Source organism: Chiloscyllium plagiosum, chromosome 42, assembly GCF_004010195.1.
Source record: "Chiloscyllium plagiosum isolate BGI_BamShark_2017 chromosome 42, ASM401019v2, whole genome shotgun sequence".
NCBI lineage: Eukaryota > Metazoa > Chordata > Chondrichthyes > Orectolobiformes > Hemiscylliidae > Chiloscyllium > Chiloscyllium plagiosum.
The window spans coordinates 3,081,092-3,108,955 of record NC_057751.1 but is presented as its reverse complement, the minus strand read 5'-3'; the positions used below and the strand labels follow the sequence as shown (position 1 = coordinate 3,108,955).

Below are 27,864 nucleotides of genomic sequence, written 5' to 3'. Positions count from 1 at the left end.
AGCACTTGGGTGAACGGATTTCACAGGCGCATGAGGCTGGTCTGCCCATCAGGGATGGTACTGGCTCATCATTCCCAAGTTTCACCCTCCCACCAATCCCTGTCCTTATCCTGTTGTGCTGTGAATTTTGTTCTCTCAGTCCCAACAAAGCCATGGGCTTGCTGAGGGTTTATACAATGGCATCCCCTCCACCCGCCCCGGGCACCTCTCTGGTTTCTCCAGGACACCCACATGGTTACGAGGGTGCACGGTGCAGAAGGGGAACACTTCCTGTTACCAGGATAAATCTAATCCCACCCTGGGCCTGAGCTCATTCCAGTCTGAGACACACACACACACACACACACAGCTCAGACCATCAGCCAACAACTCCCCAATAACATCCAACTCGGAATAGCACAGAATTACCTCCCAAACACAATATACACAGGCTCACACCCTCACTGCAGAGCTGAGGCAGCGCCGCACTGTCGGAGGGTCAGTGCTGAGGCAGCGCCGCACTGTCGGGGGCTCAGTGCTGAGGCAGCGCCGCACTGTCGGGGGCTCAGTGCTGAGGAGCCAGAGGTTGTGGTCCATATTGTTATGAACAACAGAGGGCAAAGGGAGAGGTGAGTCCCTGCGAAGGGAGTTCGGGGAGTTAGTTAAGAAGTTGAAAAGCAGAACCTTTAGGCTTATAATCTCAGGATTACTTACTATGCCATGTGTCAATGAGGCTTGGAATAGGAAGATAGTATAATTAGATATGTGGCTAAAGAACTGCTGTAGGAGGGGGGCTTCAGGTGTGTGGACCATTGGGATATGTACCGGGCTAGTTGGGACCGGTACAACAAAGGTAGTTTCAGCGTGTGGGGTGTGGGTTGGGGGGGGGGGGGGGGAGGGTGTCTGGAGGGAGTGGCTGTCCTCTGGGTTTTGGAGACTGGTGGGTCAGGAGGGGAAAACACTTCAACCACTTGGTTTTCATTTCCAAAATGGAAACTATTGCAAATCTTCTCTTTGTCACTAAAGCAGTTCGGTTCTGGACATTGCATTTTAAGTGAAGCATCCAAACATTGCAGTTTGCCTGTGTCCAAACAGACCGATGACCTGCATTACACATACAATATGACGATTTGTACAAATGTGAGACACTGAGAGGGTCTGGTGATGGAACAGGCCCCCTTCAGTAGAAAGGCCTCAGACAGTGGTCTTCCCCCACTGCACTGGGACAGCTGCCCCAGGATTCAGTGGGTCCCTTCGTTCCTAGACCTTGGGATGTCTCAGTCTGTAACACTCAGTCAGGGCCAACTTCACGCTCTGGACAGCCAACACGTCTCGGGTAGACCAAAGAGCATCTTCCACCGAGTTCATGGTCCTCCAGGAGCAGTCGATGTTTGAGACTGAAACACCAACCAGGGCCACACCAGCTCAAACCTACATCGAGCCATGTCCCAGCTCAGTCCACAGCCAACTGTCATATACACACACACACACACACACAAGGTCACGTGACCCTTTCCAGGGAACAGTCCTCACTAAAACATGGAAATGGGATTTTCCAACAAATATAACACACCGAGCTCGCTCAATCCCCACCCTATCTTACCTGGCAACTTGTGGCAATGCTCAGTGAGACAGGTTCACTTACCAAGGAACAACCATTCCGAATGCTCTCCCCCAACAGGGTGGTCACTGTCAGAACTCAGCATCCACTTTATCCTGGTGGTGAAAGTGAGCTTCCACTCCAGTCAGGTCAGGTACCCAATCCAACTAATGAGAGCTCACCATCTGCACATGCTCAGATGTTTCTTGGGCTTTGCAGGCTCTGGTTGGACAGATCCAGGGAGGTTTCCCCACATGGTGGCTGACCTCCACCAATTGAAAGCCTGGTTGGACCCAGGGTTTGGAATGGGTAACCCCAGTGCTGGTGAAAAGCAATGAGGGAAAGAGGGCAGGGTGACAGGGCTGTGGCCCATTGACTGGTGTGCAGGGTCTCACTTTGCTGTGGTCTCTGATGGCCCAGAGATTGTAGCTGCTTCTAACTGTGGGGTCACGGCTAGGGGTGGGGGTGCTTGGTCTCTGTGTGTCTGAGCTGATAGCTGACACCCCCCCCCCCACACAGCTGCGTGAGCTCCTCAAACCCAATGGGACTCTCACCAGCCCTGACCATGGACCTTCCTGCACAATGCTCCTCAACAGCCTCACCATCACTGAAGGCCAGTCCCAAGGGGGAAATGCAGGGGGCAATCAATACACAGCAAGATCCCACACACACCTGATCACACAGAGCCATGAAGCAATGACCAAATCAGCAGCTATTACCAACGGGAGTTGAAGGTTGGCTGTTGGCATGATCAGAGAGGACATGGCAGAAGCTGGCAGTGCCCAATCAGGGAGGGACAGTGACCATCCTTGACAGTAAAGCCACATTTGACCAAGTGTGGCATCACAGAGTCCCAACCAAACTGGAATCGATGTGTATTTGGGACAAACTCTCCACTGTCTGGAGTTATACCCGACACAGAGGAAGATGGATCTGGTTGTTGGAGGTCTGTCCTCTCAGCTCCAGGACATCTCTGCAGGAGTTCCTCAGCGTAGGGTCCTAGGCCCAACCATCTTCAGCTGCTTCATCAATGACCTTCCCTCCATCTGAAGGTCAGAGGTGGGGATGTTCACTCATGTCCAGCACCAAGATATTTCCCAACCAGGCTGCCTAGAGATGTAATGGTGCACCCTCTGGAGCAGATGACAATTGAACACATGCCCTGGCTCAGAGGCAGGGTCACTACCACTGCACCACGTGAGCCTAAGAGCCAACTTTATTTCTTGTTAGATGTGGACATGGTCTGACACGCAACTGATGTGATTTTGCCCATCACCACATCACCATTCCATCTTTTCATCACCCGCTGTTTCCAAAACCTGTTCAAACCCATCACTGAGCTGGTGCTAACTCAATGCAGCTTGTTATTGATTGGGGGATTGATGGATTTCCTGCCCCAGCCAATGGTTTCGTTGGGGTTTCTGAAGCAGTGCCTATCAGAGGAGCTCAGAAATGCACTTGTTTTTGATTGGTCAGTTGCCCGGTCATGTGACAGGCACAAATGATTGAATCGTTCTGGGATCCTGCTGTGCACAATTGGGCTGTGGCCATTCTCTGCAGAATTTCATGTGGGTGAAGTTGCCCTGGCTCCAGCTCCCTGTCTCTCTCACACACTCACTGACACAATCTGGAACAGGCCACTCTGCCCCTCCAGCCTGCTGGGCTGTTCTGTGAGACTGTGGCGGTTGCGATTTTAATCTTCACTCTCCATTCCTGTGTGTCCTGCCACACACAGCAGAGTCTGGGTCACACCTTCTGACAGCTCAGCATTCTGTCCTGGAGTGGTCTCTCCTCGAGAATCCGTAAGACCAGAAAACCACAGCAGCAAAAAATGAGGTCATTCAGCCCATTGTGTCTGCTCTGCCATTCAATCACAGTTGATAAGTTTCTCAAACTCATTCTCCCGCTGTCTCCCTGTAACCCTTGATCCCCTACTTACTCATGAACCCATCTATCTCTGTCTTAAATATACTCGATGACCTGGCCCCCCACAGCCTCTGAGGGAGAGAATTCCATAGACTCCACATTCTCTGGCTGAAGAAGTTTTTCCTTATCTCTGTTCTGAAAGGTGTTCCCTTTACTCTAAGGCTGTGCCCTCAGGTCCTTGTCTCTCCTCCCAGTGGAAACATCTTCCCAACATCCACTCTGTCCAGGCCATTCAGGATGCTGTATGTTTCAATTAGATCCCCCCCCCCCCGCCTCATCCTTCTGAATTCCATTGAGTAGAATCAATCAGTGGGGCCTCATCCTTCTCAACATCGGTTATCGACCCCAGGGTCCTTGTATTCCAGCTTTTCATTCCTCGGACCAGTCTCATGAACCTCCTCTGTACACGCTCCAGGGCCAGTCCATCCTTCCTGAGATATGGGGCCCAAAACTGCCCACAATCCTCCAAATGTGGTCTGATCAGAACCTGATAGAGCCTCAGAAGTACATCCCTGCTTTTATATTCATGTCCTCTCAAAATAAATGCCATCATTACATTTGCCTTCATAACTACTGACTCAACCTGCAAGTTTCCTTGACAGAATCCTGGACTGGAACTCCCAAGTCTCTTTGCACCTCAGACTTCTGCATTTTCTCCCCATTTAGAAGATAGTCCATGCCTCTGTCCTTCTGACCAAAGTGCATGACCTCACACTTACCCACGTTGTACTCCATCTGCCACTTCTTTGCCCACTGTCCTAACCTGTCCACATCCTTCTGCAGCTTCCCCGCCTCCTCAATGCAGCCTTCCCTCTACCTATCTTTGTATCATCTGTAAACATAGCCAGAATGCCCTCAGTTCCTTCATCAAGATGGTTAATGTATAAAGTGAGAAGTTGTGGTCCCAACACTAACCCAGCAGAACCATACTTGTCACCGGCTGCCATCCTGAGAAAAACCCTTGTGTCCCCAGTCTCTGCTTCCTGCCAGCCAGCCAATCATCTGCCCATGCTAGACACCATGGGCCCTTATCATGACAGTGCCACGTATGTGAGAGGATTCCCCCTTCAGTCTGCACCAACTCCACCTGGAGAACTGTGTGGGGAAAACTGATAAAACACTGCAGATTCTCTGGAATCAATTCACCCTGGAAGGAGCAGGAGTCAGGATGGCCATTCAGCCCGTGGGGCCAGCTGCTATCTCCCCCCGGACTGGATGGAGATGTTGCAGCTCTTCAGACCGTCTGAGAGAGCACCAAGTGAACACTGCGTGATGAGTGACTGCTCCCAACAGTCAGCCCATGGCCAGATCTCCCACTGCCCCCACCACAGGCAAGGGACTGGGTGTGTGAGGGGTCAGAGGGCAGCACCCACTGACCCACCGTGTGACAGCGAGAGCATCTGACCAGCCATCAATCCATCAAGCGGATCCCTGTGTTCCCTGCTAAGTCGGGTGGATCACATGAAGGGTGTCAGATAAATCTCATCACTCTTACCAGGGGCTCAGTTCCACCAGTTTTGCATTGAGGGCTGTGAGTGAAAGTGCAGACTGTGATGTCTGTTTGACTCTCTCTGCCCAGGGACACAGAGAGCTGAGAAAATGAACTGTGGTTTCCGTGTGTATCCACAATGACAGACAGAACCAATCTCCTCCTGAAAACACAGGGGGCCACAGGAGATCAGCTTTCTCAGAGTTCCTGACTTGCAGTTTTCCCGTGGCCACGTTAACGGACTGATTGGTAAACATTCCAAAAAAAAAACCTTCGGATGCTGGAAATGAGAAAGAAAAACAGAAATTGTTGGAAAGTCTCCACAGCTCCAGCACGGTCAGTGGAGAGAAATCAGAGTTAATGTCTCAGAGCGAGTGACCCTTCCTCAGAAATGATGAAGATATTTGGTAGAAACAACAGAAGGAATATGAGCTGATATTTCAGTAAAGATATGTCTCTGTTTGTGTGTGTGTATGTGAGTGAGTGAGAGAGAGTGTGAGTGTGTCAGTGTCTCTCTGTCTCCATATAGACATAGTCTACAGCAGGACTGAATGCAGGGAGAGATAAAAATTTGAGTGGTGCTGGAAGGGCTTTTGCCCAAAACGTCAATTTTCCTGCTCCTCGGATGTTACCTGACCTGCTGTGCTTTTCCAGCACCACTATAATCTGGACTCTGATTTCCAGCATCTGCAGTCCTCACTTTTGCCTCATCTGTATGGCCATATCCCTGGGGCATGTCGACAGTGAGTGGCACCATCCTATTCCCCCTGGGTCCCTCTCTCTCAAGGGTGATTCCTGTCCTTTCCAACCACCCCTCTCATCCCAAATAACTCCCCGACTCTCCCACACTGAGGTCTGTAGGAAGGGACCTCCCCCCACCTCCCCTGTTCCCCACCTCGAGCCCTCACCGTGACCGAGAGAGACAGACAGAGAGAGAGAGGAGAGGTCAGGATGCCCCACCATTGCCCTATGGCCAGCAGTGTCAAACACAGCAGGATCCCACTAACAGCAATGCAAGCGGTCTGTTATGGTGCCATTGATGGGGAGACCCACTCTCACACACACACACTCACTCACTCAGATGGTGGCCCTGGGCCTGCGGAGAGCTGGGATCGGGCCGAAGGCCTCACTGTTCCTCCTATGAAGCTCTGGGTGACCGTGCCCTGCAGGATTGTGGGTAAGATCCTGATTCCCATCATTCCCAAAGGAAAGCTCCAGACTGGAGCATGGATAGGCTCTGTATGGAGTCACATCAGCATCGAGTGGAAGTCTGGCTGCCTGCTGGGCTCTTGCGCCTGCCATGCTCTCTGTCAGTGGGCAGGCCTGATCATGGGATAAGCTGGTGCTGCAGAGACAGAGCCGTCCCCCAGTGTGTGGGAGAGGAACAGGATGTTGGGCTGACCCAGCCAGGGAGGACAAGGAACAGGAACTATTTCAGTGTGATGACCAGGAGCCAGGCAGGACCCCTCCATCTCCATGGGAACCTCTCGCTGAGCTACCTGTTGTTGCTCCCACAGACTGAGAGACATTGGCACGGTGGGTGGAGCTGAATGTGATGGGAACATTAACGTTTTCTGAACTCTTCCTCTGGGTCTGACACCCAGAGGGTGTCTCCGAAAGGGCGATAGAGTGAGACCCACGACTCATTGCAGGGAGGCCACATCAGTCTCGTACTTGACCTTGGCCAAGCGAGTGGATCCCGAGCTCCCTGTCTGGCCGTGGCCCGGAGGAAATGCTGAATGGGATGGGGATTTGAAAGATCCATGGCCCCTTTTCAGGTAGCCAGCTTTTTCGTAAAGACTCTGATTGGATGATGGATAACCACGCCCCGGATTGGGAAGCTTTCTGGTGAATTGGAAATGGTGACTTCCTCTGTGTCACATCTGGGACAGGAAGGCAGGAACTGGGCTCTGTGAGGGGGAAGCACCCACACACACACACACACACACAAACCATCACTCTTTCCAAACAAACCACAATCTCCTTCCTCCTCCCGGGCAGATGCCCTTAATTGGAAAGTCTGAAATGGAGACAGGAAGCCCTTCCTTTTGACTGTGCCTGTTATTCACACTCCCCCCCCCCCCATCCCCCCCCTCCGTCACCACAAACCTCAGGGCAGGCTGCAAGATTTCACAACCACCAGCAACACTCAGAGTCCGCTCGCTCGCTGCTATGTCTCAGACACAAGATCCCACAGGCAGGCCCTGGGACAAAGACTGTGTTGGTTATTGACACCTTGTTTGGCTGAGGAGTGAACTTCAGCCAGGGACCTGACCAGAACCGCCCTGTATTCCGCAAGGACATCCATCCTGTTATTCGAGGGGCATTCCTCTCCCATCTCATAACGGGACGTGGGGGTCACTGGCTGAGCCCAGCATTTATTACCCCGTCCCTAGTTGCCCCAAGTGAAGGTGGGGGTGAGCTTCCTTCGTGAACCGCTGCGGTCCATGTGCTGTGGGTAGATCCACAATGCCCTGAGGGAGGGAATTCCAGGATTCTGACCCAGTGACAGTGAAGGAATGGTGAGAGATTTCCAAGTCAGGATGGGGAGGGGCTCAGGGGAACTTGCAGGGGGTGGTGTTCCCATGTATCTGCTGCCCCTTGTCCTTCCAGTTTGGAAAGTGCTGCCTGAGGATCTTTGGTGAATTACTGCAGTGTATCTTGTAGATGGTGCACACTGCTGCTACTGAGCGTCGGTGCTGGAGGGAGTGGATGCCTGTGGTCAGATTTCAGGTTGTTCCAGTTCATTGGAAGCTGCTGTTTTCTTTTCCTTTCTTGGCTTCCTGTTGTATCATGGGCCTTGAGCTAGGCTTCTGGGAAAAGCCATTTCCCAATGGCTGGCTGTGGGCTGGGTCACTGCAGCTGGAGCAGGTTCCCTTGCCCGTTGTGGTGACCAGCAGAGCTCACATCCTGCCTCAGGCAAACCCACACCATGGCTTTCCTCAGCTCCCCCCTCCCTCCCTCCCAGCCACAGCGAGGGCACCATCTGTTCACAATCCGCAAACACTGAGCTTCCAACGGCTGACTCCACCCACACTCACTCTCCTCCCTCCACTCCCTGCCCACAGGCAACACTTTATACAATATTCATTTCAGAATGAATCATGCTTTGTCATCTCCACAGCCGGAAAGTTTGTAAGCAAGAGGCATTATGTGACTTTCATCATGTTGCAGCTGTTGGGATCTTACTCTGTGTCTGACTCTGTGTGTGTGTGGGGAGGCCCTTCATCCCAGCCCTTTGAGTGCACCAACCAGTTGGGCCCATGCTCCTGGACCCTGTACCTCTGCCGCTGAAATGTTGAGCCCCAAACTGTCTCCCTCGGTATAGGCCGAGGTGCGACCTGTACCGAGAGCTCACTGTGTAGGTCTCACAAGCTCTGGGTGTGATTCCTTCCCAACTCTCACGTGACAGGCAACGCAGCCAGGGTCTGGATTGACATCAATGTGCACACATACACCTGCTGTTTGGACAGGACACATACACGGGGCCATGATATTCCAGAGAAAACCCACGCTCTCTCCAGGGAGAAGGATAAATCCCACAGCACCAAGCGGTCCTGGAGACCGGGGAGAAAGACATTGGGTGGGAGGGAGTATGAACCTGCAAATCCAAACAACAAAGGAGTGTTGAATGGGTTTGAGTGACAGGGAGATGCTGAACAGGCTGAGGGCTGTTTTCCCTGGAGGATCGGAGGCTGAGGGGTGACCTTATAGAGGTTTACAAAATTATGAGGGACATGGATAGGATAAATAGACAAAGTTTTTTTCCCAGGGGTGAGGGAGTCCAGAACTAGAAGGCATAGGTTTAAGGTGAGACGAGAAAAGATATAAGAGACCAAAGGGGCAACTTTTTCACGCAGAGGGTGGTGTATAGAATGACCTGCCAGAGGAAGTGGTGGAGGCTGGTACAATTGCAACATTGGATGAGTATATGAATAGGAAGGGTTTGGAGCGATACGGGCCGGGTGCTGGCAGGTGGGATGAGATTAGGTTGGGATATCTGGTCAGCATGGATGGGTTGGAGTGAAAGGTCTTTTTCTGAGTTATATATCTCTATGGGTTTAAGTGACCCCCCTCCCAACCTTCTGAAGAGCAAAGAGTTCCTCTTGATTTAGCATGTCCATTCCTTTCACCATCTGGAGTCAGCTTAATCTCTAATACCCTGCCAATTCAGGTCTCACATCTCTTGGGTACAACTCGCCTGGGTCACCCATGTCCTTCAGGGAAGGAAGGGTGCCATGTTTACCTGGTGACTCCAAACCCACAGCAATGAGGTTCATTCTATACTGTCCCCCTGCAATGGCCCAAGCAAATCACTCGAGTGCAGGTCAACTGAGGATGGACAACCAAACCTGTCCCAGTCACTGAGGGGCCCCAGGTTCACATGCAGAAGGGAAACAACATCAGAAGGCGAGACTTTGGTGAGGAAGCAGATGGGAATTTTTTGTGGCAACCTGAAGCCTTGAGGCCACACTGAGCTGATGAGATCTCGTCAGGACGCTGGAATGAATGAGCTCACTCCGCAGGTAGCTGCAGGGTGTAAACACAGAGAGGCGCCCGCTCAGGAATGGAAATTCCTGTCTCACTGAAAGGTCAGGCAAATACAGCTCAGCCCCACCTGCTCCGATTGGACAACTTTCCCTTCTCCCAGCCTGATGGTGAGGAATGGCAGGGAGTTACAGAGCAGCGGGGGGGGGGAGGGCTGGGAACAGGAAAGGGAAGCTCTGACAGGGGCTTCCCTGGGAGTTCAGGGCAGGATCCGTGATCTCTCTCCCTCTCTCGCTCCACACAGAAGCTGCGAGACCTCCTGAGTTTCTCCAGCTCTGTGTGTGTGTGTGTGTTTGTTTCAGGTTTTCAGCATCTGCAGTATTCCTGATGTTGTCAGCTTCAATGTGTAACAGAGCAGAGGTTGATTCCCCTTTGATAATGAACACCAAGACACCCAGAGACACTCACTTCATCTGATACTGTCTGATACTGAAGTCTGAGAATGAACATTACCTGTCCCCCAATGTTATCAAGGAGTGATGAAATGAAATGAAATCCTTTCACTCACTCTCTAATCAACAAGTCACAATCTATTTACCTAATTCCAACAATGAACAAATTAACAGGATTACTAACAAACCGAACCATCCCTCTGTAACTACCTATTCCTGAATAAAACAAGATTGTAACAGGACGCTGTTTAAGTAAATACCACTTCCATTTATATAAAAAAACAATAAATTAATACTTTGTCTCTCAAAGCTCTTCTGATCTGCTCCTGTCTCTGAATCTGCTGTCAGGGATGTTTCCTGGGTAATTTCCTCTGTTCTGAACATTTCTCTCCACTGTATTCAGTTGTCAGGAAGATTGTCACGCAACCACCTGACGAAGGAGCGTCGCTCCGAAAGCTAGTGCTTCCAATTAAACCTGTTGGACTCTAACCTGGTGTTGTGTGATTTTTAACTTTGTCCACCCCAGTCCAACACCGACATCTCCAAATCATGTCAGGAAGATTGTGTCAGAGGGGCAGGTACCTTCAGGAACAGAGAGAGAACTGTCTCCCTGAGAGCTGGGATGTTCTTACCTCTTCAGGTAACAGTTGGCTCTCCCCCAATTTTCCAAATGCCTGCATCTTTTATATCCTGGATTACCTCTTGATTTCTTTACAATCCAATTGGTTCAAGGTTGTCAACACCATCAGATGTAAATTTGATTGGCTTTCAGTATGTAAGGGCTTGGTTTATGTTAATGGACTCAATTCGAAAACCCTTGTTGTTCTGGTAAAAGTGCTGCTTGGCTGTTTGATATAAAATGTTTCAGTGTGGGCACTCTCTGTGTACACTTGGGATTTAAACCCCTGCTCAGACATCCATCTTAACTCTGAGCACCGAAAAGAACACCACCTTTAAAGGGACCACGCAATGCCTCTCCCCACTTTACAATGTCACCGTTTTTACACACCAACTTTACAGCAGATGCTCCTGTCCGTTTCACACACAGAGACCAGACAGTCCTTTCTCTCCCCCCCCCTCTTCTGGGATTGTTGTTGAATCTGACTTCACAGGGGTGAGGGGAGACGAGGGGACTCCAGTCTTTTCCTGCGACACAAGGACCTCCCTGCAGTGTCGAGCCAGACAGGAGTTGTGCCTCCTCCTCTCCTTCGGGGACATCGGCTTCTGGGAGATCGGGGGAAGCTGGGAGACTGGGAGTCAGCAGTGCAGTGCTGAGCCAGGGCAGGGAGGAAGATGATGATACCTCTGCTGTCACACAGCACTAACGTGGTTTCCTCAGTGACTGGGTCACCCCAGAGCTGCCAGCTAACAGGGGAACTACCTTGATCAGTCACTGCTGTTGGAACCCAGTCTCAGGTTCCATGTGACTCCAGTCCCACAGCCAGGGGCCTGCCTCTCTGAAGCAGCTGGGTCACGGGATGGAACCCTCAGCTGGAGCCCCGGATGGGAGGCTGGGCGAGGGGAACAGTGGAGGAACATTCACTGAAGGTGATGTCCATGCGCCCTGGGAATGGTGATTGTTTGTGGCGTTGAAGAGTTGGGGTTCATTCAGAGACCGGGAGGCAGCAAGGAACACAGCAGAGAGCAGTGCAGGTGGTAAGATCCAGGCACAGTCTAGTGTTGAGCCTGGTTTCAGAATGGTGAATCCTTCTCTGTGTCCATCAGCACCACATCAGGGGGTCTCAGTGCTGTGAACACTCTTTCTAATCCTGTCTAGCTCAACCTTACACAGAACTGTACAGCATAGGGACAGGCCCTTCAGCCCACACCGCTGTACTGAACATGAAGCTAAATTAAACTCATCCCTTCTGCCTGCCCTTGGTCTATATCCCTCCATACCTTCAACATTCATGTGCTCATCGAAAAATCTCTTCAACAACCCTACCGGAACTGCCTCCACCACCCCAGGCAGCATATTCCACCCTCTGTGTTAAAACCTTACCCCTCACACCTTCTTTGAACTTTCCCCTCTGACCTTAAATGCATGCTCCCTGGTTTTAGACATTTCATCTCTGGGAAAAGGATCCTGACCACCGACCCTATCTGTGCCTCTCACAAATTTATTGACTTCTCCCAAGTCTCCCGTCAGCCTCTGCCTCTCCAGAGAAAACAAAACCTGCATTTTTCTAGCCTCTCCTTACAGCTCACACCCTCTCCCTCTCCAAAGCCTCCACATCCTTCTGGGAATGTGGTGACCTGAACTGAACGTGATGCTGTAACTGGGGCATAATCCCAGATGGAAATCTGCAATGTGACATTCCAAGAACGGATGAAATAGGAGCAGTAGGCCATTCGGCCCGTCATGCCTGCCCCCACCAGGGTCATTGCTGATCCGGGCTGTGGTACCAGCTCCTCAATGTTTCAGAGATCAGTGGGTCTCCTCTTGAAAGGTTTACATTGCTCTAGCCTCCCCAACTGTCTGGGGCAGAGGATTCACTGCCACATCTCTTCCAGACATGCCCACCTTGGGGACGTTCTCTCGCCACGTCCTGAGATCCTCAGTCAGTGCCATCTGTCATCACGTGACCGCCAGTTCTGAGGAGGGGTCACCGGACCCGAAACGTTAACTCTGATTTCTCTTCACAGACCTGCGGAGCTTCTCCAGCAATTTCTTCCAGACATTCACTGCCCTCCTAAGAGATGAAATTCCTTTTGCCTCTCAGGTTAAAAGAGAGTCCCCTAATCCTGCTCCTGTGTCCCCAGTTTGAAAACATCCCCCATTGCTGGAGCATCTTCTCAAGGTCTCCCCTGTCAGGCCCCCTCACAGTCTGACATTTCTCAGGAAGACTCTTCCAGACACTCATCAAGAAAGGCTCATCCTCAATAAGTCACCCCGTGTCCCAGGAATCACCCCCCGTGTCCCAGGAATCACCCCCCGTGTCCCAGGAATCACCCCCCGTGTCGCAGAAATCACCCGAGTGAATCTGTTTTGAACTGTGTCCAGTGTCAGCACATCCTTCATTAAACACGGGGCTGAAACAGTACTCCATACAGGCCTCCGTTCCTGAAACACCAGTTTTCCTGCTCCTCGGATGCTGCCTGACCTGCTGTGCTTTTCCAGCAGCACTCTATTCTCGACAGTGCTCTGTACTCCCGGCACAGCCTCACCCACACCCTGTACGGTTCAAACATGTCGTGATGGGGTTTCTGAAGTGGAGTCACTGTGGGAAGGACCACAGCTTGAAGGTGCACAGCAAGATCCCACGATCATGGGGGGGTCATGACACAATAAACATGGGCAAACCCAGAGACCCCACTGTCTGATGGGTCTCCCGTTTGTTGTAAACAGAGCATGGCTCGTGACTCGACATCATGCAACAGAAACGTGTCGATTTAAATAAAAAAAACTTTTATTTCATGTCTCAGTTTAAATAGTTTAACATATAACTTTTTGAGTTCCTTTCTGATCCTTAAATATTCAAATAATCCCACAGATACGTCTCAATAGCTATAAATTACATTCTGCCCTTCCTCAGAGAGATGGCTTCACTTCAATATTTCCATAAATTAATTCACAACAACAAAAAACAAACATAAACAGCAGAATTCCACAATATACAAGATGCTTTCCGTTGGCTGACCGGCAGGTGAGACAGGAGTGGTGTGTCCCAGTGCTGAGGCACAGCAGACAGGATACGGAGGGGAAACTGGCGAGCTCAGAGCTGGATGCCTGTACTTGGTGGAAAGCAGCTTTCTTCATACTCCTGTCCGAGACACCGAGAGAGACAGAGAGAGAGAAGATCAGATTAACACCACCTTCAGGAATGTGACAATGACAGAGCAACCCCAGGCTCTACCATTGGGAATGGGATACGGACAGACCGACTCCGGGCTCTCCCGTTGGGAATGTTACCCTGACAGACTGGCCCTCGACTCTTCCATTGGGAATGTGACCCTGATAGACCGACTACGGGATCTCCCGTTGGGAATGTGACCCTGACAGACTGGATGCGGACTCTCCCATTGGGAATGTGACCCTGACAGACCGACTCCAGGATCTCCCATTGGGAATGTGACCCTGACAGACTGGCCTCGGACGCCGCCATTGGGAATGTGACCCTGACAGACTGGCCCACGACGCTCCCATTGGGAATGTGACCCTGACAGACCGACTCCAGGATCTCCAATTGGGAATGTGACCCTGACAGACTGGCCCCCGACTCTCCCGTTGGGAATGTGACCCTGACAGACTGGCCGCGGACTCTCCCATTGGGAATGTGACCCTGACAGACCGACTCCAGGATCTCCCATTGGGAATGTGACCCTGACAGACTGGCCTCGGAAGCTCCCATTGGGAATGTGACCCTGACAGACCAATTCCAGGATCTCCCATTGGGAATGTGACCCTGACAGACTGGCCTCGGAAGCTCCCATTGGGAATGTGACCCTGACAGACCGACTCCGGGACCTCCCGTTGGGAATGTGACCCTGACAGACCGACTCCGAGATCTCCCATTGGGAATGTGACCCTGACAGACTGGCCCCTGACTCTCCCATTGGGAATGTGACCCTGACAGACTGACTCCGGGATCTCCCATTGGGAATGTGACCCTGACAGACCGACTCCGGGATCTCCCATTGGGAATGTTGCCCTGACAGACTAGCCCCGGACTCTCCCATTGGGAATGTGACCCTGACAGACCGACTCTGGGATCTCCCATTGGGAATGTGACCCTGACAGACTGGCCCCCGACTCTCCCATTGGGAATGTGACCCTGACAGACTGGCCGCGGACTCTCCCACTGGGAATGTGACCCTGACAGACCGACTCCGGGATCTCCCATTGGGAATGTGACCCTGACAGACTGGCCTCGGACGCTCCCATTGGGAATGTGACCCTGACAGACTGGCCCTCGACTCTCCCATTGGGAAAGTGACCCTGACAGACCGACTCCGGGATCTCCCATTGGGAATGTGACCCTGACAGACTGGCCACCGACTCTCCCATTGGGAATGTGACCTTGACAGACCGACTCCAGGATCTCCCATTGGGAATGTGACCCTGACAGACTGGCCCCCAACTCTCCCATTGGGAATGTGACCCTGACAGACCGACTCCGGGATCTCCCGTTGGGAATGTGACCCTGACAGACTGGCCGCGGACTCTCCCATTGGGAATGTGACCCTGACAGACCGACTCCAGGATCTCCCATTGGGAATGTGACCCTGACAGACTGGCCTCGGATGCTCCCATTGGGAATGTGACCCTGACAGACTGGCCCACGACTCTCCCATTGGGAATGTGACCCTGACAGACTGACTCCACTATCTCCCATTGGCAATGTGACCCTGACAGGCTGACTCCGGGCTCTCCCATTGGGAATGTGACTCTGACAGACTGACTCCGGGATCTCCCGTTGGGAATGTGACCCTTGCAGACCGACTCCGGGATCTCCCGTTGGGAATGTTACCCTTACAGACTGGCCCCCGACTCTCCCATTGGGAATGTGACCCTGACTGACTGACTCTGGGATCTCCCATTGGGAATGTGACCCTGACAGACCGACTCCGGGATCTCCCATTGGGAATGTGACCCTGACAGACCGACTCTGGGATCTCCCGTTGGGAATGTTACCCTGACAGACTGGCCCCCGACTCTCCCATTGGGAATGTGACCCTGACAGACCGACTCCGGATCTCCCGTTGGGAATGTGACCCTGACAGACCGACTCTGGGCTCTCCCATTGGGAATGTGACCCTGACAGACTAGCCCTGGACTCTCCCATTGGGAATGTGACCCTGACAGACCGACTCCGGGATCTCCCATTGGGAATGTGACCCTGACAGACCGGGACTTTTGCTTTCCAGCCAGCTAGGTCCTGGTTGAAGTGGAGGGAGACTATGCATGCACAGCAAGATCCCAGAAGACAAGGGGACCATGACGTAATTGCGAAGGGGAAAGTCTCAGCCCTTCCTCCTGCTCCCTTGTCCATCCTGGCTGGGCCAGGGCATCAGCCTACCATCCCACTGGGCACTGTGACAGTGTGGCACTCCCGTACTGCCAGTGCCCACAATGTTGGCCAGGGGTCCCAGCTTCAGACCAAGGGGGACTAAGGTGTCTCATTGGCTCAGGGCTGTGAAGACAGACAGGAAGTGAGGCTTTGTGGCCTGTCATCTCCTTACCTGTGTCTCCCTGAGCACTGGGGGGCACATTCTTCAGCAGGGTTGCTTCACGCCGTGCGAATATCTGTTGGCACAGCTCAGACTTCCTCCACTTCTGACAGCAACTACCGGGGGGGAGGGCGAGGGAGGGAGAGAGAGAGAACAAACACAGTTGGGTCACTCATGCCAACACTAACACAGGTAACACTCCCTCTGTCGGAACCCCAGCTGACTGTCCAGCCCTCACAATGCCCTGTCTTCCTGAAACACTCAGCTGTGTGCTGGGCTGGGTCGAGTCAGTCTCATTGCTGTGGGTCTGGAGTCACGTGTAGGCCAGACCGGGTCAGAGTTCCTTCCTGGGAGGACATGGGGGAACCAGATGGGGTTCTGACCACAGTCTGGTCGTTTCCAGGTTGCTGTGAGGTTTGAATCAATGTGTCGTGACTCCAAGGTGATGGCACAGTGGCTCAGTGGTTAACGCTGCTGCCTCACAGCGCCAACGACCTGGGTTCAATCCCTGCCTTGGGCTGTTGGTCTGTGTGGAGTTTGCACATTCTCCCTGTGTCTGTGTGGGTTTCCACCCACAGTCTAACGATGTGCAGGTTCGGGTTGATTGGCCGTGGGAAATGCAGGGTTACATGGGTGGGTCTGGCTGGGATGCTCTTTGGTATGGCTCAATGGACTGAATAGCCTGCTTCCACACTGCAGGGATTCTCTGCTCTGAACAGAATGCTGGGATTGGACTTTCCACAGGGATTGTTGATATCCTGGGAATAATGCAGCCAGCCTGGGGCAGAGGGAACTCAGTCAGAAACAGTGAGCAGGATATCTGACAATGTCTGAAATCCATTCCCCCTGCACCAGGCCCCACGGGTCACACACAAAGCTTAAAGGGGTTCACAAACACAGGGGGACAGTCAGAACCAGTTTGAAGGGCTGAATGGCCTCTCACTGGGGAATGCCTGCCCGCCTCTGATGCTTATCCATATTTCTGTGCAGCTGTGTGGGCCAGGTGTCACCACAGTAAGGGTGGCGCTATGCCAAGGCAGCTTTGGTGGCATTGATTCCTTTGCTCAGCCTTTACCGAGTGTGTGTGACCCCCTAACCCAGAGACACTGTCACTGCCGGGATCACAGTGTTCCTCTGTCAGCCACTGACTCCTGGTCAGCTTCCAGACAGTGAGGAAGGGTGACAGAGAGAGAAAGAGAGAGAGAGAGAGAGAGAGAGAGAGCGAGAGAGAGAGACACAGAGAGAGAGAGAGAGAGAGAGAGAGAGAGACGGGGGGCGAAAACCGGGGAAGTGAGCTCACTGACCATTCCAAATCCTTCTCCCTCCCAACACGTCCTGCACAGGGACTGCACCTGAAGGCTGCTATATAAATGCAATTTCTTCCCTTCTTTGGAAAGTGTTGAGAAGCCTGGTTTCAGATCCAGCCCTCAGCTGTGGATAGGTTCCTTGATGGGTCTGAGCACGGAGTAGATCTCCCCTAGCCCACCCTGACTCCCCAGTCCCGGTACTTACTGCAGTAAGACACAAGCCGCTATCAGGAGAGCCGAGGCAATGATGGAGACCACCAGCAGGGTAGTGAGGGCTTGTTGTTTCTGCTGTGTAGCTACCACAGCCAGGAGGTCAGCGTGTTCACATCGGGAGCCCATGTACCCTGTATGACAGCTACAATCAAAAATATTCACTCAGGGTGAGAAAGTACACCAGACAGACATTCCACCCAGCATTCCCTCTCTTCCCATCACCCTGCAGTTCACTGGGAATAATCCATCCCATGTCCAGTGCTCTGCACTTCCTTTCCAAACTTTGGAAAAATCTGTTCCTCCCAATTGCAGAATGTAACAAACCCTCTGTGTAATCAAATAAATCACATTCTGCCCCTGGTTTTCTGTCAATCAACTTGATCCTGGGATCTCCTTATCAACGGGAACTCCATCATGGAAAATTCCTTCACAAAATCGGCCCTTCACTATCTCTCTCTGGCTGGAGAATCACCTCAGCTTCTCCACCCAACTGTCACAGTCCAACCCAAACTCCTCATGCAGTGTGGGACTGGGAATGGTCACTGTTGTGCAGCTGATGGAGCCTGTGTACAGGCTGGAGGTGGGGAGCATGGGGTGACCAACATCTGCACTCTCTTCTCAATCCGAGCAGAGGAAAGGCTCTGCTCCTGCTCTCAAATGGTTTGGGGTGAGTGTGTGTGAGCTGAGTGAGCCAGCCCCAAACACACAAAACCAGGACAGAGTGGAGTATTCCCACTGATCCCAGAACACAGAACCAGAGGGGACAGGCTCCAGGGATTTGGCAAATCAAACAAAAAAGCCCATTCCGCAAACAGAGTGGTGAGTGTCTGAGAGACGGGGCAGGAGGGCTCACTTGGGGCTTCTAAAGGGGACTAACAGGCTCAATGTGTGAACAGGGAGAGCTCTCAGGGTTAGGGACAATCAGCAGAGAGAGAGAGAGAGAGACTGAGAGTGTGAGTGCGACAGAGTGAAAAAGAGACAGTAAGAGTGACAGAGAGAGAGAGAGAAAGAGAGAGAGGGGACGGTCTGGGAGTGCAGCAGAATCAGAGTGTCCTGGGAAATGTCCTCAGTTACTGTGTAGGTACAGAGAGAACATCAGAAAGGACTGTGTGTACTTTCTCATAGAGAATATGGAGTTGAGGGGGAAGGATGTGGAGTGGGACTGTCCTGGCTGTTGGAAGACAGCGAGGTGTTCTGGTTTGAAGACAATATGAAGGATTTGTGAGTTTTTTTTGACAGTGGCACTGACGAAGCTTTGGGGAGACAGGACCTACATTTGCTGTCAAGGACAGGGGTTCTGTGTGCAAGATCATGGAAGCTCTGCCATGATCAGATGGACCAGCAGAGACGGTTATGGGGCTGAATGGCCTGTTTGTTCGGTTTCTTTGTTGTAGGTGAAACCATCAGACAACCCTATGTGATTAAGAGGCTGAAAGGTCCCAGTCCCAACTCCCAGGATTTCCAGATCTAAACCCACTTACACACAAGCCGCCAAAGACTCCTGCACCAAAAACCGACAGGTGCCATGGAAACAGAAGTGTCTGTGAGACAAAGGACACTCCTCAAAATGTGCACGGACAGCAGCTGCCACAGGAGGATCTGCAGGTAGACAGGAGAGAACAGCCACTCAGTTATATACTCAGGCACCCTCAGCAGCCTCCTACTCTCCTGGTCTGCACCATCTCCCAAGCTCAGGCTTCAGAGGCCAGTCAGAGCCTCAGAGGAACCTGGTTCAAACCTCACTCTGGGACTTGGGGAGAGAGAGAGAGAGAGAGAGACACCGCCAAGTGGAGTCAGTGTCGTTGGAGGCCCGCACGCTCTCTTCCCCCCTCTTCCCACAGGAGTCTGGTTCCTGACAGGCTGCCCCTGACCACAAGGAGGGGTGCGTACATCATAGGCCTGGTAACTGGGGCCCACCCGCTCCAGTCGGGAAACTCTCGCACACGGTCTTGAGCCAGGGACAGCACCAAGACGGTAGCTCACAATGAGAGATCGCCCAGTACAGGAACAATGATCAACAACTCACAGATGCACACAGTATGGAAACAGATCCTTCGGCCCATCCAGTCCATGCTGACCATAATCCCAAACTAAACACGTCCCACCTGCCTGCTCCTGGCCCATGTGCCTCCAAACCCTTTCCTATTCCTCTACTTATCCAAATGTCTTTTAAACATTGTAAGTGTCCCCACATCAGCCACTCCCTCAGGAAGTTCACTCCACACACAAACCACACTCTGGGTAAAAGATGTGCCCTCTCACCTTAAAAATGTGCTCCCTAGTGTGGAAATCCCCCACCCTCGGGAAAAGACAATTACCATTAACCCTGTCTATACCTCTCATTATTTTATAAACCTTGATCAGGTCACCCCTCAACCTCCTACACTCCAGTTAAAGAAGCCCCAGCCTATCCTTAGCCCTTCCCCACCCGGCCACACCCTGGTGAATCTCTCCTGATGGATCCAGTGTCACAGCCATGCTGTGCTCTCCCATTAGCCCACAGCACAGTGGAATGTGCACTCAATCCTGAACAAATTCACACCATTGTGGGCACTCACAGGCCAACCACGTTACACAGAGAGAGTGCCTTGCCCACAGGACACTGATGGGGCTAATCTCTCTGGTTTAAGGTCTACATGAAGGGCTGGCCCATGAGCCAGCAGTGAGAGTTCTCTGCTCTTCCTGCAGCTGCTTGTAAGCTTCATGTGGACAGATGGAGGAGCAGACAGCACTACGAGACTCCATCTGTATTCAATGCTGCAGGTGCCTCAGGAAGGGCTCAATTCACGATGTGCTCTCTCTCCCTCACTCTCAGAGAAACGGCCTCCTGATCTTCACCGACATCAGCACTGAGCAACCAGGAGCAGGAGACCATTCAGCCCATCCAGTCTGCTTTGCTATTTAACACCATCAATGGCCGATCTCATCTCAGCCTCAACTCCACTGTCCTACCCATAACTGTTCAACTCATTCCTCATTAAAACTCTACCTCCTCCGTGCCCCAGCATCCACCACACCCTGGGGCAGAGATTTCCGCAGATTCACAACCCTTTGAGAGAACTAAGTTCTCTGTTTAGAATCTGCTGCCCCCTTCGCCACAAACCTTGCCCTCTAATCTCTCGCTCTGGTGTTCACGTCTCTGCGATTTCAGGCGGGGGTGGGTGGGATCCCAGTGAGCAGATGAAGACGGAGATCTCAGACTCTGCGTGAGTGTGTTTGTGTGAGACAGTGTGTGTGTGTGTGTGTAGACCCTCGCAGTTCCTGATATCCCTGTCAGCTACCTGGGCAGAGAGAGCAGCACCAACTGAAAAAACAAAGGATAGCCGATGCCCCACAAGGAAGAGCAGCCAGCACCACTGCAGGGGATGCCACAAGCTGCCACATCAATTCCATTCTTCTCACTGCATCCCCACTCCAGTTCAGACTGGTGCTGGAATGTGAAGGTGCTGTATGAGAAAGACAGAGAGAGAGAGAGAGAGAGAGAGAGAGAGAGACTGCCTTTGTCTGGAAGGTGAATGTCTCTAATGCAGCGTTATTTGACTGAGCTGAAAAGGACACCTCCCACGTTCTGAGCTCTCTCCCTCAGAACGTCACGCAGTCAGTCTGGTTCCTGGTTTAATCAGGGCCTTGGTGAGTTGGAATGTACACAGGATGAAAAGGCTGATCAGATATCACTGCACAGAAAGTACACACCTGTCACCTTCAGACCTTGGTGAAGCTGCCATTGTATGGTCAGAGCATGCTGCTGCTGTTTTGTTTCCTGTATATGAGAGAGGGTTTCTCAGGGACCGGGGGCGGGGGTGGAGGGATATCCTATCTGGGCAGCTGCTGCCAGTTGGCTGTCGGATTCTGGGCAGACAACACCACTGTACCTGGGCTCTCTGATCTGCCGACGCCTGGCTACACTACAAACAGAACTGCCAATTCCCCAAGGCCACTGAGATTTCAGGAGGGGCTGACTTCCCACCGTCTGTGAGCCAGGTCGTGCCTCAGCCAAACCTGGCTCACTGCAGCTGGTACCCAGTGTCCCACTGAGAGAGACCGACCCCCAACTCTTTTCTTTTGAGCCTCAGACACTGAGAGTGGGTGGGGTGAGACCTTACAGAGGTGTATGAGATCATGAGAGGCATGGATGGGGTGAATGCATTCAGTCTTTTTCCCAGGGTTGGGGAATTGAGGACTACAGGGCACCATTTTAAGGTTAGAAGGGAAATAATAAAAGGAAACCTGAGGGGCGACTTTTTTTACACAGAGGGTGGTATGTATATGGAATGAGCTGCCAGTGGAAGTGGTTGTGGCGGCTACATTAACAGCATTTAAAAGGCATTTGGACACATACACGGATAGGAAAGGATGAGAAGGATATGGGCCAAGTGCAGGGAAATGGGGTGAGCGTGGACCAGTTAGGGCTGAATGACCTGTCTCCGTGCTGTAGGACTCAGTGACTGCATGAGCAGGCCGTTCGCCCGATGAATGAGAGCTGCTCTCCCATTCAGTCAGACTGTGGATCATTACCCCCTCCAGTCTGTCTGAATCAGCAACCTTTCAGACTGCCCCTCTGAGAGACCCCAGCCACCCTGTCAGAATTGTCCATGTTGTTTTATGTTCATGCACAGGGTGAGGACATCATTGGCTAGGCCATCCTGAATTACCCAGAGGGCAGTTCACACTCACCCACATCGCTGGGGGGTCTGGAGTCACATGTAGACCAGAGCAGGTAAGGAAGGCAGTTTTTTCTCTAACGGACATTACTGAACCAGATGGGTTTCTCCAACAATTGACAATGGATTCATGGTCATCACTGGACTCTCAATTCCACGTTTTTATTGAATTTGGATTCTGCCATCTGCCATGATAGGATTTGAAAGCAGGTCCCCAGAACATGGCCTGGGGACACAATACAGTGACAAGATCACTCAGTCAACGCCTCCCCTTTCTCAACGGTAGGTGAGATGTCCTGCCAAATACTCCCAGGGGATTCAATTTGAGGAGCCTGCCCTGCCAGGTCTCAGAGTAAGGAGACCAAACCAGTTCCCGATACCCAGGAACAGAGCTGGATGTAGGAAGCCATCTTTGCACATGCACTCAATTCCCCTTTCTGATGGAGGCCAATGTGCCCACTGTGTGATACTCAAATGAATGACGTCCCCGTCACACACTCTCTGCCATGTTCTAGCCCGGGCAGAGTACCTGTCCATTCTGCTGCCTTCCCCGGCCAACAGCCAGTGTGGTCCGCCACATGGTCAGCTTGTTGGCATAACTCAAGGGAAGGGCAGGTTACCTTGTACTGACCTCCATGAGCAGTGACCCCCCTTCCCCCCCAGCTGAGAAACATCCCCTGCCTATGCCCCCCTGTTCACCATCTCTCTGCCATGTTCCAGGAGCTCTCTGTATCATTCTGATCAATCCAGCGTCTGTCACCTCCTGTAAACTGCTCTCGAGGTCTGGGTGTGCCAGGGCCACTCGGGTGGAGGAAGATCAGGACATTTGATTCATTGACGCTGCTCCTTTGAAGTATTGTACAGCGGCGGGCTTCACAAGGGCTGGAGGTAATACTAGAGCTCCATCACAACAAAACTTCGATTCCCAGAGGGAGCGGGGCAGGAATCTCCTATTACTGCCAGTCATGATCCAGCCTGCCTTTGCTGGATCCGCTCTGCAGCTGTCACCTGGGGCTAACACCAAGTACTCTGTGCCCATGATGGTACGGGCATTCTGTCCCACAGGCAGCTTACACACCCACCATGGAGACCTGAGGGCAAGGGGGCACTGGCTGCTCAGTCTCAGCCCCAGCCTGACGCTGAGGGAGGCACTCACACAGCGGTCTAGTCAGCAACTCTGGAGAAGACAGACATCTCGCTCGGAGACGGCGTGGCCAGTCTGAGGGGTTTGCTCTTCCAGGTGCTGGGTAAAGGGTACATTGCGGATATGTGAAAGGGGCAAACTGGCTGAACACAAGGGACAGGGGAACAGAAGGCAGTGTCAATGGGGTGAAATGAAGGGGTTGGGAGAGGAACATGGATATCAGCACAGAGCAGATGGCACGAATGGCCTCCTCTTGGAACGGGCACAGTGCCAAATCTGAGTGTGAGTTGGGACTGGGAGTGGGGGTCAGGTGTGGGGGAGAGGACAGTTCATTCACACAGTCACTCCCTGGGTGGACAGTGACCAGCCTTGCTCAGTCACACTGGAGTTCCTGTTTCTCCATCAGCAACTCAACAGGGGTCATGACCTGGACTCCTCCCATCGCGAGCACACGGCACGGGAAACACAGAGAGAGAGAGAGAGAGAGAGAGATTGACCCCTGACCCTCTGGTTATCTCTCAGGTGGATGGCAGTAGTTAGTTTCTCAATATAACATGACTTCTGAACCAATAGAAGCCTGCAGATAGTTCCTGACCTCTAATTGCTCCATAAGGCCAAACTCTCAATGGGGATAGGATGGGGGAGGCGCAAACCCCAAAGGTGCTACTGCAATGCAAGTTTCTCTGAGGTGGGAATGAGGGGATTAACAGCTCTGTCAAGACTTGAGAACAGCCAAGGACTGTGATGGTCAGATTCACTGTCAAACACCAGGACTGTGATTGCTGCCACTCACTCTGAGCTTCCCACTGACAACAGCCCCCCCTTTATCTGCAGCTCCCCCTTACACCCCTATCCCCAGTCCTGAAGAAGGGTTCCAACCTGAAACGTAGAACTTCTCTACCTCCTGATGCTGCCCGACTGAGTGAAGATGGGCAAATTCCCTGCCCTGAAGGACACGGATCAATCGGAGGGCTTTTCCACGACAATATTCCTGATGGAACATGGACTCTCCTGCTCCTCGGATGCTGCCTGAGGTGCTGTGCTTTTCCAGCACCACACTCCGGACTCCTCGAAGGCTTGCTTTCAATTCCAGGCTGGTCTATATCAATGAGATTCCCCCAGCTATAGCTTGGTGGGATTTAAACCCAGGGCCCCAGGACAGGAGTGAGGGAACTGCAGCCCCTAACGTTCCCAAGACCAGAGTCGGGAAACACTAGTTCAATTATTGAGGAACGCAGGGTGGGAAACAAACCAGGTGTTCAGAAAGGGGCTGAATGGCATTCTCCTGTCCAGATAGAAGAGACAATCCCCACAAGCCCAATTCAGGCCCCAGTGAAGCATGGACTCACTCACCAGTCAGTGTCGAGGTGCTGTTCTCCAGAGAGCTGCAGACTGTCAGGGCGAGGGCTGCAGGAAGACGAGGAGAGAATCAATAAGTCTGACATTGCATTACAATTGTCCATCCCAGCACATGCCCTCGCTTTACTGTGACTTCGTTCCACACACTGACTGAACTTCCACAAGCCACGTGTGAACACTCAGGCCTGGCAACATCACTGTGTCAAACGGCTGGGGCTGAAACAGCCCATTTGGCCCATCGTGTGTCTGCTGTCTCTGTCAAAGGCCGACTCAAATTGTGCTATCCTACCACCCGCCCCACAGCTTGCTGTTTCACCACTAACAATCCGCTCGAATATGTCACCCCATTTCCCCCACAGTGCAGTCAGAAACAGCTCAAACATTTCCCACCGTCTCCCCTCAGTACCTTCTCCGATGGTGTGTTGAGCAGAAACCAGGTTTTCGGTTCCTCCTCTGGCTCTCTGCTCGCAATCTCCTGACGAAGTGTCCCTGTAATCAGGGGGTCAAGGTGACCCCCTTTATCAGTTGCTGAGTGCTCTGGCACATTCTGCAGGCCCAAATCACACCACAGACACGGATGGGGCAGCACTTACTCAACAATCCAGAGCGCACAACTGGTCACACAAACAATTGAATGAGGGCAATCATCAGGGAAGCTCATTACGTGGCTCATTGCTGGAGGCGATAGACATCCGATCCTAATCTTTCCCACACCAAAGGGACATGATCAAACTTTGCACCTTTTCTCAACTAGCCAGAGTGGGGCGGTGGGGGGATGCCTTGATTTCATACTGCTTTCTCCACAACAATACCTTGGCCAATCACAGTCATCACCCTTCCTGCTGTTGGCATTCTTGCATTGTGTCCTGACCGTGTGACTGTGAGAGCGGATGTCTTGGTGTTGATCTGTGGACAGTAAGGCTCCCTTCACTGCCCACTTTCCTCTCGGACAAATGCTTCGGACCTCCCAAATCACAGTCGCAATCGGACACAGCGAAGGGGTGTCCAGTTTCACTGACCCCCCCCACCATCAACCGCACTTCCCCAGTCAGGGCATCATGCAGGGGCAGCAAGACACCAAGCTTGGGAATCCTTTCAGTCTGTATCCCCTCCATATTCACTCCCTCGAGATGCACCCCAGCTTTTGGCATCTCACACTAGCAATGTGACACCTAATGCTTGCACAGTAAGATCCCATTCAGTCCACGAACTGGCTGGAAAGTGCAGGCTGGTTGAAGAGTTAAGGATAACCCTAAGACTGGGAAGTTCTTTCTTGAAGAGTGGTGGTGGAAACCATGACATCTACCCCATGTCAGTGGTCAGTCTGCAGACAGAGTTGGGGCTGAAAATGTGTTGCTGGAAAAGTGTAGCAGGTCAGGCAGCACCCAGGGAACAGGAGAATCGACGTTTCGGGCATTAGCCCTTCTTCAGGAGTTGGGGACCTGTGTGGAGGGGTGATACTCCATGGCTGGAGGGAAGTCTGCTGACAGGAGCCCTGAACCCAGCTGAGAGCACCACCTACTGAGTCACAGAGCTGTACTGCACGGAAACAGATCATTCGGTCCAACTCATCCATGCCGACCAAATATACCAATCTCATCTAGTCCCATATCCCTCCAAACCCTTCCTCCTCATATACCCATCCAGATACCTTTAAAAGTTGTCATTGTACCAGCCTCCACCACATCCTCTGGCAGCTCATTCCATACACGTACCACCCTCTGTATGAAAAAGTTGTCCCTTAGGTCCCTTTGAAATCTTTTCCCTCTCACCCTGAACCTATCCCCTTGCATTTTGGTCTCTCCCAAATTGGGAAAATGACTTTGTCTGTTTACCCTATCGATGCCCTTCATGATTTTATAAACCTTTCTCAGGTCACCCCCCAGCCTCCGACGCTCCAGGGAAAACAGCCCCAGCCTGTTCAGCCTCTCCCTATAGCTCAAATCCTCCAACCCTGGCAACATCCTTGTAAATCTTTTCTGAACCCTTTCAAGTTTCCAAAATGCAGCACCTTGCATTTATCTGAATTAAACTCCATCTGCCACTTCTCAGCCCATTGGCCCATCTGGTCCAGATCCTGTTGTAATCTGAGGTAACCCTCTTTGCTGTCCACTGCACCTCCAATTTTGGTGTCATCTGTAAACTTACTAACTGTACCTCTTATGCTCGCATCCAAATCATTTATATAAATGACAAAATGTATGGGACCCAGCACTGATCCTTGTGGCACTCCACTGGTCACAGACCTCCAGTCTGAAAAACAACCCTCCACCACCACCCTCTACCTTTGAGCCAGTTCTGTATCTAAATGGCGAGTTCTTACTGTATTCCGTGAGATCTAACCTTGCTCACCAGTCTCCCATGGGGAACCTGGTCGAACACCTGACTGAAGCCCAATAGATCACATCTACTGTTCTGCCCTCATCAATCCTCTTTGTTACTTCTTCAAATAACTCAAATCAAGTTTGTGAGACATGATTTCCCACACACAAAGCCATGTTGACTATCCCAAATCAGTCCTTGCCTTTCCAAATACATGTGCATCCTGTCCCTCAGGATTCCCTCCAACAACTTACTCACCACCGACATCAGGCTCACCTCTCTGTAGTTTCCTGGCTTGTCTTTACCGCCCTTCTTAAACAGTGGCATCACGTTTGCCAATCTCCAGTCTTCCGGCACCTCACTGTGACTATCAATGATACAAATATCTGAGCAAGAGGCCCAGCAATCACTTCTCTAGCTTCTTACAGAGTTCTAGGGTACACCTGATCAGGTTCTGGGGATTTACCTATCTTTATGCTTTTCAAGACATCCACCACTTCCTCCTCTGGAATCTGGACATTTTTCAAGATCCATGAACTTAGCTGGGAATGTGACCCACTGAGAACACATGGGCCAAGGAAGGGACATGGAAACATCACTCTCTTAAAGAAAGCACAGGCAGGAAATGTCTGCACTGTGTACTGCTTGTAACTGATGAGAGAGACTGGTCTTCCCAGGGGATTAACAAAGAGCTGAGAGCTTAACAGCCCGTACTGTGTTTCACTCTGCGATATTAGAGGATCAAAGTCAATT

General features: G+C 52.0%; 1 protein-coding gene across 1 annotated transcript; it reads right to left on the bottom strand.

Moving 5' to 3' along the window:
• Positions 1-13,326: 13,326 nt before the first annotated feature.
• Positions 13,327-25,292, bottom strand: LOC122542966 (protransforming growth factor alpha-like; the record flags this gene model as incomplete). Its single annotated transcript, XM_043681108.1, has 6 exons — positions 13,327-13,698; positions 16,118-16,221; positions 17,618-17,767; positions 19,107-19,224; positions 24,784-24,837; positions 25,196-25,292. Coding segments are annotated over 6 exons (531 nt in total), but the record flags the coding sequence as incomplete, so codon positions are not given.
• Between the last annotated feature and the right edge of the window lie 2,572 nt (positions 25,293-27,864).